The sequence below is a fragment of the Bos grunniens genome, chromosome 10 (assembly GCF_055505025.1).
Source record: "Bos grunniens cultivar Pamir isolate PY7600 chromosome 10, Bosgru_T2T1.0, whole genome shotgun sequence".
In the NCBI taxonomy this organism is placed as follows: Eukaryota; Metazoa; Chordata; class Mammalia; order Artiodactyla; family Bovidae; genus Bos; species Bos grunniens.
Genome location: NC_141174.1, coordinates 2504376 through 2518850, shown reverse-complemented (window position 1 = coordinate 2518850; position 14475 = coordinate 2504376). Strand labels below are relative to the sequence as shown.

Here is a 14475-nt window from a genome sequence, read left to right as displayed (position 1 = left end):
GATACTGATTAACTGTCCATTTTAAAATATTCATGCTAAAAGTTCTAGGATCAACACTGAAAGAACAGAAAGTTCTATATAACTTATAAACCATTGGGGCAGCGGGGAGGAATGACAAGTAGAAGAATCGTGGTCAATTTAAAACAATGTTAGTGGGCTTCCCTGGAGCTCAGTGGTGAAGAATCTGCCCGCCAATGCAGGAGACATGGGTTTGATCTCTGGTCCAGGAGACCCCACGTGCCTTGGAGCAGCTAAGCCCGTGGGCCACAGATACTGGGCCTGTGCAGAGCCTACAATCTGCAGCAAGAGAAGACACAGCAGCGAGAAGCCTGTGTGTGCAGCGAGAGAGCCGCCCTGCTCTCAACACCCAGACAAAGCCTGCAGCAGTGAGCACACAGCAAGGCCAAAAGCAGGTATAGCAACGAAAACAAAACGGAGTCAGAAAGGAATCTGGGAGGTGGGGGCAAAGAAAGTTTGCAAAAAAGGCTAACTGAGATGGTAGAAACAAGTCCACATATATCATTTAAAATAGGCTAGTATCTCCATTGAAAGGTGAAGATCATTAACGCAGACTTTAAAAGAAAAAGTCATATGCCATTTATAAGAGATGACCCTAAAACATAAGGACTAAGAAAGGTTAAAAGTAAAAGGAGGAAAACCATGGTGCCATGCTGATGCAGCTGTATTAAACCAGACACGATAGATTCTAAGGCAAAAATCGTTACTATAGATGAAGACAGTGATGAAATAGTCAGAAAGGTTCAATTTACCAGGAATATATAACTGTTCTAAACTTGGAGACCTCCAATAAGATTGCTTCAAAATACACCCAAATTGGAAGAGCTGCAGGAAGAAATGGTCAAACCCACATCTCTCCCCCTTCTCGCCCAGACACGGCTCACATGTAGATTTGAACTAGTGGATATACAGAACATGTGCTCACAACAGACCAGGTATGTGACTTAGAAGCACACACAAAATATTTATAATAGAAGACAGTATACACTAGGAGACCACACAGCAAGTCTCCACAGACTTCAAATAGCAGTATCTTACAGATGGATTTCCTGAGCACAGTGCATTGTAATTAATAAGTAATGATGAAGAGGTAACTAAAACCAAAAATAAGCAAAAACCACCTCCTCATAGGTTTGAAAATTTAAAAACACACTTCTAAAAACACCTATGGCTGAAAGAAGAAAGCAAGATGAAAATTAGTAAAGACTTGGAACTTGTAACAATAATGAAAACAAAAGGCACCAAAATGTATGGCTACAACTAAGCAGCAGTTTGAAGGAAAGTATAACCTTGAAGTTCTATATAAAAGAATCAAAGTGTAAAATAAAAGTATCCAGATCACCACAACAAGAAAGAATAAACCCAAAGAAAGAAAATTAAAAGAAAAGCTAGCAGAAATTAATGATATGGAGAAGAGATACAAAATAGAGGTAATTATAATAATTAATTACATTATTTATAATATATTACATGATAATATAAAGTTGATTATCCAAAGTTGATTCTTCTAGAGAAAAAACACTATTTGTGTTAAGGTTAAGCAAAAAGAGAAGTAATAAAATGAAATAAGACGTTAAAGGGATGCAACTGCAAGACACTGAGATGACAGATATTATAAATAACTTTATGCCGCATTTTTGAAAGCAGGTGATATGGACAAATCCCTACAGTTACCCAAATGAATTTAAAAAGAAATGAAAAATAAGTTATACTATAAGAATTAAAGAAATTCACTCAATAGTTAAAAATCATCCCACAAATAAAACACCAGCTCTGCAGTGTTTTGCAAGTAAGTTCCGCCAAACATTAAGCAACAGATTAATTTCAATCTTACCTAAACTCAGGGAATCTAGGAGTGAATACTCTTTAATGCATTATGTGAGAATAATGTAATCCTGACACTGAAACTACATAAGGAGAGCGCTAGAGAAACATGGCTCTGGACAACCATGCAAAGATTCACATATGAGATGCTAGCGCACCAACGCGAGCAATATGTAAAAAATATATCACCAGTACATTAGGAATGCAGGTTTTATTTAAAATTAGTAATTTATCATGTAATTCACCACCATGTAAAACAATGAGAAAAAAATTTACCGTTCTGCTAAATGATGTAAACATTTCTTTGATGAAATTCAACAACCATTTATGATAAACTACCATTGCAAGCCAAACATAGAAGGAATATTTTTGTAATGATAAAGTATATTTCCTAAAAAACCTAAAACAAACAGTCCGTCAGTTATTCAGTAACACAGCACTCTTTAAAATAAGAAAAAACACGGGCACTTTGGTGGCGGTTCGGGAGTTAAGAGTCCCTCCTGCAGCGCTGGAGATGTGGGCTCTGCTCTCTGTCAGGGAACTTGGATGCCACGAGCCGTGGAGCAACCGAGCCCCCGCATGGCCACCACTGAGCCTGCACGCTCTGGAGCCACACCTACAGAGCCTGTGTACCTCAACTAAGATGGGAAGCAGCCAAATAACAAATGTAAGAAAGAATGAAACAACGTAAAGATGTCTGTTATCATTACTTTTATTCAGAGGTTCTAACTCTAATAGGGCAGGAAAAAATAGGACAGGATATAAGAATAGGATATAACAGGACAGGATATAAGAAAAATCCCCACCATTATTTATCTGATTTTATACAGAAGAATCTACAGACAGATTAGTAAATTTACTAAGTCAATTTATTTAGCAAGGTTGCCTGAAAAAAATCAATATACAAATAATTAACTCCAGATGGATTATATAGTATTTAAATGATATAGGAAAAATTTTTTTTTAATCTTTTAGGAAAAAAACTACAAAAGACCATATAATCTTGGAGTGGGGACTTTTTAAAGACACTAGATTTCATTACAAAGTGATTACTAAGCATGAAAATTAAGAGCTTCTGTTCATCAGAAGACATCACTATGGACAGTGAAATGACCATCCACAAACTTAGGCAAGTTATTAGCAACACATATGGTCAACAACAGCATGTTAAAAAGGAGAGACATCACTTGGCTAACAAAGGTTCGTATAGCCACTGGAAAAAGTTATGGTCTTCCCAGTAGCCATGTACAGATGTGAGAGGTGGGCCATAAAAAAGGCTGAGTGCTGAAGAACTGACGTGTTGTAGTACTTTCAGATTTTAGTGTTGGAGAAGACTCTTGAGAGTCCTTGGACTGCAAGGAGATCCAACCAGTCCATCCTAATGGAAATCAGTCTTGAATATTCATTGGAAGGACTGATGCTGAAGCTGAGACTCCAATACTTTGACCACCTGATGCGAAGAGCCGACTCACTGGAAAAGACCCTGATGCTGGGCAAGACTGAAGGCAGGAGGAGAGGGGGACAACAGAGGATGAGACGGTTGGATGGCCTGACCGCTTTGATGGACATGAGTTTGAACAAACTCTGGGAGATAGTAGACAGGGAAGCCTGGCATGCTGCCGTCCATGGGGTCGCAAAGAGTGACTCAACAACAAGATAGTCAATAAAGGGTTATTATCCAGAATATACAGAGAAGTCCTACAAAGATAAGAAAAGAAAATCACCTGATAGAAAGATAAGTAAACTGTTGAGCAGGCAATCCATCAAAGAGCATATTCAAGCAGCCAGTTAAATAAATGGAGAACTGTGCAACCTCTTTACTAAGAAGGGAAATGGAAATTAAAATGCTGCAAGATACTGTTACATATCCGCTAGACTGGTTGAAATCGCACAGGATGACAACTCCACATGTCGGTGAAGATGCTGAGGAATGGGAAGTACCATACTCTGCTGGGAGGCGTGTACACGGATATGAGCATTTGAGAACACAATCTGCCATCCTCTGGTGAAGCTGAGCACGTTAGCCCTGTATAAACCAAAAATTCCCACACCAAAACATGCATCCTAGATGAGACTGTAGGCATGGACAGGAATTCCCATGGCAAGTTTGTAAAAGCAAGTAACTATAAACAATCCAAATACCTTAAAAAATGTACTTGTGGCACAGCCACACAGTGGAATATTATATAGGCACGAAAACACCGCCAGTTACAACTGAATGAAGCAAACCAAATAAACTTCGTAATGAATAAAGAGGGGAAGGAGTAAGTCAGAAAAGAAGATATAAAGTACCATTCCAGATATTAACAGATAAAATTCAAATCAAGAAAAATTTAATGTACTCCTTATGAATATCAAAAATACTTCTAAAAGCCTAGGAACAGTACATACAGAATTTGGGATTCTGGTTATCTTTAGCAGCTGCGGGGGCCTCTGACGCCTGCTCCTGCTGTGTAGCTCTTCCTGAGAAGCACAAGGGCTCAACAATGCCAGGGGTTCTGCCTCAGTGGTCATCTCCACGTTGGGGGCAGGAAGCAGCACAGTTTCCTCCTGTGAGCTGCAAGGGGTCCCCTTAAAAGACTGAGACAACTGTGACCCCTTATCTATGTGATCACAGAACACGACAGGAATGACCCTAAAACTCTCCTCCACGAATCACTCTGCATTTGGCACAGACCAGCATCATCAGGAGTGCAGAGGGCTTTTTACACGCAATAGTAAAAGCTGCCAGGACTTCCAAAGGCCTTAACCAATGCCACTGGTTTGAAGCGCGAGGAGCAACTGCAGACGTGGATCAAACATCACACAGTGGATTTGCTGGCCACTGTTTCGATTTCTGGACCAGAAGAGCCGGAAGTGGAGACAGAAGCTGAGCTGGTGGCCCAGAGGGAACTCACGTGCGTCCTTTATCCCCCGGGGTTGTTTTTTCCTTTACCATTTCCTCCTCTCCTTCCCACCACAAAGCATAACCTAATAGTCAGTTTTAGAACTGCCTTCAAAGACCATGATTTCAAAAGATGAAGGCTGACAGGTACTTGGTTTTTAAATTAAAACAGAAAGCAGATCAGTGGCAAACTTCCTTCCAGTGACATCACCGGGCCCACCCTATCTTCAGACTGAAGGGTGCAGGCGGCCTAAACCCCTGTGACAAACACGTTTCCAGGGAAAGATGAAGACGGTGACCAGGAGCAGATCTGAGGCTGATGGATGCACTCTCCTGCTGACTTTATTTTGACAGGACCTTAAGTATTAATGCTTCATGTGACAATAGAACCATTAATTCCTGACTTGCTTCCTGTTCCGGGGGAACTGCATTTTCACGTGAGGTCCTTAAAGCTCCAAAAACTATTCAGCAGCCTTAGGTTGTGATCAAATGAAACTTTCTTGTAATTTTCTAACATGTTATGGTTTAGACTGGGGCTGCCCTGGTGGCTCAGACGGTAAAGAATCTGCCTGTAGTATGGGAGACCCAGGTTCAATCCGTGGGTCGGGAATACCCCCTGGAGGAGGGAAGGGCCACCCACTCCAGTATGCTAGCCTGGAAAATCCCATGGACAGAGGAGCCTGGTTGGCTGTGGTCCAATGGGTCACAAAGAGTTGGACACGACTGAGCGACTAACACGTGGTTTAGATTACTGTCACGAACCCGGGCTTTGCCAAGTGTGCACTGTCCTGAAGGTGGCCTGGAAACTCAACCTAAGCCCTGTCTGGGGTTTGGGACTAAGCTTCTGGTGCTCAGAGAGGAGATCTGGGAAGGTGCGTGGGGAGCAGGTGGATGAATCATGCTCTCCACACGACACATTTCATTTTCTTTTACGCTTTAAACAACTGTGCTAAAATACACAAACATAAAAAACTTACCATCTCAACCTTTGTTAAGCGCACAGCTCAGTGGTATTAAGTGCACTCATAACATTGTGCAGGCGCCCCACCAGCCATCTCCAGAACCCTTCATCCTGTAAAACTGTGACTCGTCCCCAGTAAACAGTGACCCCCACCCCTCTGCACAGTCACTGGCAACCACCATTCTGTGCTCCGCCTCCATGAACAGGACTATTCACTTAAGTGGGGTCATACGGTGTTAGTCTTTTTACGAGTAGCTTGTTTCACTTAACATAAATGTCCTCAAGGTGCATGCATACTGTAGCAGGGATCAGAGTTGCCTTCTGCTTAAAGGCTGAATATTCTATCATGAGTACACACATTTTGCTTGTTTATTCATCTATTGATGGATGCTCGGGTTGCTTACAGGTTTCCAGTTCAGTTCAGACACTCAGTCGTGTCCGACTCTTTGCCACCCCATGGACCGCAGCACGCCAGGCCTCCCTGTCCATCACCAACTACCAGAGTTCACTCAGACTCACGTCCATCGAGTCAGTGATGCCATCCAGCCATCTCATCCTCTGTCGTCCCCTTCTCCTCCTGCCTTCAATCTTTCCCAGCATCAGGGTCTTTTCAAATGAGTCAGCTCTTTGCATGAGGTGGCCAAAGTACTGGAGTTTCAGCTTCAGCATCAGTCCTTTCAATGAGCACCCAGGACTGACCTCCTTTAGGATGGACGGGCTGATCTCCCCGCAGTCCAAGGGACCTGCCATACTGAGCACCGACAGTGCTCAAGGGCTCCAATCTTTCCATGACCTTGTCAACGCTTACTATTTTCTGTTTTCTTGCTAGTGCCATCCTGAGGAGGGTGAAGCACTGCAGTCTTGATCTGCATTTCCCTAATGATTAGTGATGCTGAGCATTTTTCTATGTGTTTATTGCTTACTCCAGAGAAGGCAATGGCACCGCACTCCAGTACTCTTGCCTGGAAAATCCCATGGACATGGCTACCCACTCCAGAATTTTTGCCTGGAAAATCCCATAGACAGAGGAGCCTGGCGGGCTTCAGTCCATGGGGCTGTAAAGAGCTGGACCTGAGCGAGCGCGGCACAGTCTGACACATGAAGGAGGGTGTGCCCACCAGCTCTCTCTCAATCCTCTGGCAAGCCTTGACGTTCATAGTTCTTCTTTGCTACCTGAGAGGTGACTTAGGGTCAGAGGCCTAAGCCGTGCGCACAAGGTGGCCCAGGCCCAGGGGAGCTGCTGCGGCCTGCAGCTGAGAAGCCGCCCCTAGTTCACGAATGGAGGAAATCGTAGGCTCCGTTTCCCAAGAGATCCAGAAGCAGCTCTTCCGGGGCTGTAACGCTTCCATTCAAATGTATTCTCTGCAAGGGGTTTCACTGGAGAGGCAGCAGAAGACACACGCGTGAAACTTGGAGAAGTGAGAGCAGTTACTCCGAGGATAACCTGTCTTAAGGACTCCCCGCCTAGGCAAATTTAAAAATAAGCGGGTCTCCAATGTCTAAGGATGGGCTGATCCCTGAAGTTACTGAGTAAAAAGTCAACACGGCAAAGTCAACTACACTGTTGACAGATACTCTTACAAGGAGATTTCACATCATAATTACATGCAAAGGAGCCCAGCAAATGCAAGCTGTGCAGTGATCAGCTAATAAAGTAACGCTTCATCTATGTCAATAACAGTTTCAGAGTTAAGACAAACAAACATGGCCTTTGGCACTCAGCAGAGGGGGAAAAAAAACCACAACACATCCCCGAAAGACAAATATTTTCACTTAAGGAGAAGTTGCTTAGACTTGCACAGAAGACCTGTCACACAAAGCAGGGTAGGAAACAGGTCTTCAGGGGGCGCTAATGACCTCTGCCCTCCTGCCTGCCCCACTGAGCGGATGGGGCGGCGGGAGCCCCTCAGGGACCCCTGGTCACCGCCACGTGGTCTGGCAGAGGACGCCTGCTGCTGTTCTGGTCTCTGCTGGGCTGTTTTCCCTTTAACCTCAGCTAACCTAGGTTCACCTGACACACGGCCAAGTTAAAAAAGGAAAAGAATTTCGATTACAATGAACGTGAGAGCACAGAACACGACTTCCCCCCCCAGCAGCTCTTGATGGGCTTTACAAGGCCTCCTGCAAATGCCCACGTGGTTATGTTGCCGTTCATTTTTCCTGACGGCGTCGTGCCACCTATTTGCCAGGCACTTAGGCCATAAGGAAGGAAAAGGTCTTATAAGCGAGGGTCCCTGACCTTCTGCAGCCTTCCTCTCCCTGAAGTCTCTTAAAACTGAGGCGGGAAGTGCAGAGCTGGTATTGGGATGATGGCTAACACACTGTGGTCTTCTCTCTGTTTGGGCAAACGGGAGCTTGTCTCTACACACTGCGGCTGTTCGTTTTACCGAGAGGATTCTGCTGGGACCTCCGGTGTCGCTGGGGAAGCGCGCTGCTCCGGGCTGCATGCTTCTGGAGAGGATGGGCACGCACAGCTACAGCCCCTGGGCCCAGGCCGCCCGCAGTGCTCCGCGCCGGGCCACCTGTCTGAGCCCGCCTGGCTCTGCCCTCCCGAGTCTGGGATGGGTGGGGGAAGGGCCGTGGCCCCTCCCCTGTGCCCCGTTTCTGCGTCCCCCAGCCATGCCTCTCCCCCTTGAAGCAGCAGTCTGTCCTACAGGAGCTGCCAAACCGAGTCTGCGATTCCTCCGGTGCCCGCAGGCCCCACCTCTTCATGTGCCCGGAGAGGTGTGTGCACCAGTAGGAGCCTTCTCCCTAGAGACCCCTCTGGTCCTTCCACCGGTCCCTCCTCTGAGCTCAGAGTCTCCTCCTAAGAGGCCTGGATCGCAGGCCTGGATCACAGCCCCGGCCGCTCCTGGGAGCTCTGAGACCCAGCCTCGAGGGGCAATCATTCAAACCTCACCGGAGGGGATGTGGCCGCTTCCTGCAGTTGTTCCCTCTTTAACACCCTGAGTTCTCTTCCAGTCGCCTGCTTAATAACTTTCTACCTGGCTAAGCCTGGTTAATAACTTTCTACCTGGCTAACAGTTCTTTATTTTGAAGTCTCCCTGTTCGAGTCCCTAGCGTGGCTTCTGTCTCTCCCAGCTGGACCTGAAGGACGCACACGTCCAGCCCCGGAACCTGCTTGTGGTCTTGTACTGCGGCAGGAGCCTAAGTGAGGTGTTGGCTGGGATGGATGAGTAGCAACTCTTTGACCACGAATAGGATATCATTGTCTTGCTGTAGTGCCACCGATAACATCACCAATTCAATGGACATGAACTTGGGCAAATTCCAGGAGATGGTGAGGGGAAGGGAGGCCTCGTGTGCTGCAGTCCATGGGAATCACCAAGAGTCAGACACGACTTAGCAACTGAACAACACAACGCTATGTTACCTTCTAACCAAAATATAACCAGTTTAAAAAAACTAATATTTTACATAATACCTCCAGAGGGTACTAATCACCAAAAGTCAGCAATCACATATGTCGTGAGGGTAATAAAATGAGGAGGCAGCTCCTGCTGAAAGCCAGGTCCGTCGCAGGCCTCCTTTCCCTCTGCCTGGCTCTTCCCTTCTCCCAGGGAATGGCTAGAGTCACAGGGAGAACTCTGTTTGCTTAAAAAGGCACTGAAAAGATGCTGAGGACAATAAGCTGACGTCTACGCTTAGTGTCTGCACATGAAAGGAGATCTTCACGGCAAGTGAGAGGAGTCTGCGGCCTTCCCAACCAGAAAGGTACATGAGGAGGTTAGGCAGAAGCGATTTTGAGAACAAACAGGAGACGGAGTATGTCTCTCTCACAATGTGAGGCCAAGGCATAGCTATTTTGGCTCGAAGGAAGAGGCTTACCTTTCATGAACTGAAGGTCGTAAATTACTGATCTCAAGACATCTAAGAAAGATATGGCAGAAGCACAAGAAAAAGAACCTTTCCACACTTCTGGAAAGTATGGCCATGTCTGCTTAGCAGAAATGATAACTGGCTTTACCATACAATTACTACTCTAATTCCTACCAACTTCCCTCCTTAGTAGGTTCCAAATACTAGCATCTGCCCTGAAGATACGACTGCAAGGAAATCCAATCGGTCCATCCTAAAAGAAATCAACCCTGACTATTCATGGCTTCCCTTGTAGCTCAGTCAGTAAAGAATCTGTCTGCAATGCAGGAGACCTGGGTTTGATCTCTGGGTTGGGAAGATCCCCTGGAAAAGGAAATGGCAACCCACTCCAGTATCCTTGCCTGGAAAGTCTGATGGACAGAGGAGCTTGGTGGGCTGCAGTCCATGGGGTCACAAAGAGTCGGGCATGATCGAGTGACTAACACTCACTTACTTATTCATTGGAAGGACTGATGCTGAATCTGAAGCTCTAATACCTTGGCTACCTGATGTGAAAGACTGACTCACTGGAAAAGACCCTGATGCTGGGAAAGATTGAAGGCGGGAATAGAAGGGGATGACAGAGCATGAGATGGCTGGATGGCATCACCAACTCGATGGACATGAGTCTGAGTAAACTCTGGGAGTTGGTGATGGACAGGGAGGCCTGGCATGCTGTAGTCCATGGGGTTGCAAAGAGTCGAACATGACTTAGTGCCTGAACAACAACTCTGGCAAAAGCAGTTGGTTTGCTGGGAGGATTAAAAGACACAAGTGAGGCATTTCCCTGGCGTCCAGGGGTTAAGACTTGCGCTTCCAGTGCAGGGGAAGTGTGTTGCATCCTTGGTCAGAGAACTAAGATCCTGCACACGCAGCCAAAAGATAATATAGACAAACGAAACCACAAGTGAGCGGAGAACCTCCACGTGGTTGATGCCCATCACAGAGCCTGAGCATGCAGTTCCCTCAAGCCGCAGTTAACAGACTTCCGGGGATGGTTTTCTTTGGGACATGAAACACTGTGAAAGCGAAATGGCCTTGAGGCGTGAACGTGACCCAGAAGTGCTGCAAAGAAGCTGGGATGCGGTGTTGTGAAGGGACGCAGCCCAGCACGGCAGGTCTCTTCTGAACGAGCAATCGGGGCCCAACGCTGAGCGTGTGACGAGGCCTCAGCCAAGCCAGCGGGACCCAGCCCTTGTCCTCAGCAAGCAAACCAGAGGACAGAGGGGGACGCACACAGCGCCACCCACCAAAGGCCACGCCCAAAGCAAGGGGTTATGCGTGCCAAGAAAAGAGGACTGCTCTGAGGCTGACTCAGAGGCCTGTTCAGAAAAGCCTGGGGAAGGGATCATTTTTGTGACGGGCTGAGAAGGAGGTGCTGCTCTCCATGTGGAGGCGGAGGGAGATCTACACAGAGGAAACCGCAGGATAAGATGGGCCAACCCCATCATCTGGAGAACAAGTCTGGCTGGAGGAGATGGGAGGGCCGGCGGGGCGTCAGGGTGAGACGGCGGGAGTCGACGGGGACGCTTCTGCAAACAGCTGGGGAGGCACACTGTAGGAAACCAGCCTGGTGACGGCTGTCGGGAGGGCGGGGGTGGGCAGGGGGAGGCACTCCCACTGAGGCACGCAAGGCTCCCTCCCAGGCAAGCGATGGGCCCTCCCCTGGGGGTGGCAGAGGAGCTGAGAAGGGTGGAGGAAAGAAACTTCCCAAGGAGGAGTCCACGAGGTTGGGCGGCTGAGCTGACTCTTGGGAGTGAGGGGGCTGACACCACCTGGTATTTACAGGCCACTTGCCGGAGCACTTTTCACACCTGCCTTTTTTGCACGTTTCATTGCAAGCCTTCCCAGGAGGCAGAGGAGCTTCATGGACGAGGGAACTAACCCACAGAGGTCAGACATGCCCCCAGAGAGAAAGGGCTGGGTCTGGAGGTCGACCAGTTAGCCCAGAATCTAATGCCTACCCTGCCCACCGTTTCCTTCTGCTCACTTTACCCCACCTTCTCAGAATAGAGCAACTTCACTGCCATTTTGCTTCATCTCATCTGCAAAGAGACCAGGGTAATTTGACAGCCCAAGAAGGAGAAGCTGGCACCTAGATTGGGTCCTCGGGAGCTCCTTTAACGCCTTAAGACACCCAAGCTATTTCCGCCCTGACCACGCAGAGGCTGGTCTTCCCCGGCCCCCAGGTGGCCTTCCCGCTGCTCAGGGGGGCTTTGCCCAGCAGGGCCCCTTACCTCACAGCCGCTGTCATCCCAATGGGCGTGACTGGCAACGGCCGGACCCCGGGGAACAGGCCTCGGCTCAGAACCCGCGTTCCGTTCTGTATCACTCCTGGAGGAACTGGAAAAGCAAAGAGACAGCACACATGAGTCCCTCTGTGGAGACTTCTGTTCCCAGTCAGAGATTTTGGATACACCAGAGAAAGAGAGAGGGAGGGAGACAGGGAGAGAAAGAAGAGATACTCACAGGTACAGAGAGCAAGCAGAGGGAGAAACACACACACACACACGGGGGTGACAGATAGAAAGAGAATATCAAGAGAGCAAGACAGAAAGAGAGAAAGATACCACACCTCAAGAGAGAGACTTAGTCAAGTCAAATCAATAGCTTATGATTGATGCCTTGGTTAAAAAAAAAAGGGGGGGGGCTGCAAATATTATTTTCCTGCATTTATTACATATAAGCTTTTATCTCTAGGCAGACCCTTTTGGTCTCAAGAATCTGACGCCATCTTGAGCAAACAAATCATTTTCCTCACGCTTCTCCGGCCATGGTCAGAACTGGGAATATCTTTCTAAGAGTCCTTAGTCCAGGAAGGGGAAAAACAAAAAACAAAAAACCAGCCAGAAGAACAGCAGAGCCGATTTCACAAGCTCCTCGGCACCTCAGCGCTCACAACGTCTCGTGAGCATCCTCACACCCGTCTCGGCGGGGAGTGCGGGGCCGTCGGAGGCGGGCTCCGTCTCGGAAGCACACGGCCCCTCTGACGCCCGCCTGCTCCTGCCCTGGAGCTCCCTCTCAGCAGACGTCCCGGGCGCTCTCTCGTCACCCGGGTCTCCTAGACACACTCAGCCCGCGTTACTCCTGGGCCAACCTTCTCGTCAGGGACCATCAGACGCTGCCCGTGCTGCGTGTAACTCACAATGGCCCCCCACGGATCTGAGTTTTTATACAACAGGGGGACCAGAAGCAACCCCCGAGAGTCGATCTTTCTTGACCTCCCAAACAGCAGTTTCTTCTGGTTCATGCTACTGTTCCCCCAGCAGCATCAACACTCCTCCACACGTCTGCCTAGGGGCCAGGCATGCATCCTGCGTGAACACGCTGACAGAGGGCTTGTACACCTGGGCTTTAACCCGTTCTTCTGGTAGGACTTTGTGAGAGCTCACGGAATCTACTTTTCCTTCTCTGAACCATGTTCTCGAAGACCCTTTCCGTCTCTAGCATCCTAGAGTCCCCAGCCTTGGCCCAGACTCATCCAAGGGCAGGGTGGACAGATTGTGCTTTCTCAAACACAGACCTAACCAAAAAGTCTACAAAATCATACCTTCAAAAATGAAAACCACTCTAAATATTAAGTTTTTTAAAAAGTCAATAAATTTTTATATATGTATATATATATTTTTTTGATGTGGAGTATTTTAAAAGTTTTTGGTTGTTTCAGCTGCCAGACATGAGGGGTCTTAGCTCCCAAATAGGGGTCAAACCTGTACCCACTGCATTGGAAGGCAAAGTCTTAAACAGTAGACCACCAAGGAAGTCCCTAGATATTAAATGTTTAAAAGCTGATATTATTTGTGTGGAACGACTACGCTTCCCAAAAGACACGGCACATACTTTTTAACTCCTGTAATTTCAGGTCTCTAAGAGCAGATTTATGTAAATACTCTAAACCTTAAGTCAGGTCTTTCACATTGGACGAATGTCTACTCTAGAACGTGGGATAAAGTTATAGACTGACTCCCTGGGCAGCTCCTGCTAGTATCCTCTGCCACATCCCATCCAGGTTTGTGTAAGGTCCCCGTTACTAGGCTGTACAAAAGGTGGGACAGGAGACGAATGGAAACTGGCGCCTGAAGTCATCACTAGCACAGCTGGGGCTCGAGAAGCCCCCGTCTGCTCCCACACTTAATCATGCAGGTAGGCTGAACTAGACCAGGAACTTCTACCCGTCACTTAACAGTCAGCCTGATTTCAGGTATTAGGTCGTCTGAGGTAGGGGACTCACCAAATATCTTAAAAGCATGAAACCTGTTATGATGTGATATTGCAACTAATTATCATGGTGTGCTTAGTTGATGAGTTCTACTTTGGGCACCTCATGCGAAGAGCTGACTCATTGGAAAAGACTCTGATGCTGGGAGGGATTGGGGGCAGGAGGAGAAGGGGACGACAGAGGATGAGATGGCTGGATGGCATCACTGACTCGATGGACGTGAGTCTGGGTGAACTCCGGGAGTTGGTGATGGACAGGGAGGCCTGGTGTGCTGCGATTCATGGGGTCGCAAAGAGCGGACACGACTGAGCGACTGAACTGACTGGAACTCTAGCAGAGCGTCCGGAATTTAAATCTATCCAAATTATCGAACAACTTTGTATAAATCTACAAGACAGCGTGGTATATGTGTAAGTGCAGACCTACAGATCCACGGAACAAAAAAGAATCCAAGAGACTCACGTGTATGCGGTCAACTGATTTTTGACAAATACGCAGACAACGGGGGAAAGAAGGTTAGAACAATGAGATCCACTTGAACAATAATGAACCTTGGTCCTAACCTCATACCAAATAGGAAAACTAATTAGGAATGCATCATAGAGCTAAATGTAAGGACTAAAGTTACAAAACTTCTGGAAGAAAATACAGGAGGGGAAATACCAGTAATTCCAGAGGACAGACATACGTATAAACCAGGACTCTGGTGTT

The 14475-nt window shown here is 47.3% G+C and overlaps 1 protein-coding gene across 17 annotated transcripts in view; it reads right to left on the bottom strand.

Moving 5' to 3' along the window:
- FOXN3 (forkhead box N3) overlaps positions 1 to 14475 on the bottom strand; it is a 446920-nt gene that overhangs the window by 13523 nt on the left and 418922 nt on the right. For all 17 annotated transcript variants that reach the window (XM_086319211.1, XM_086319213.1, XM_086319223.1 and 14 more), the window contains one exon: positions 11783 to 11888. In XM_086319211.1, coding sequence (XP_086175337.1) covers positions 11783 to 11888 — 106 coding nt within the window. The remainder of the gene's footprint in view (positions 1 to 11782; positions 11889 to 14475) is intronic.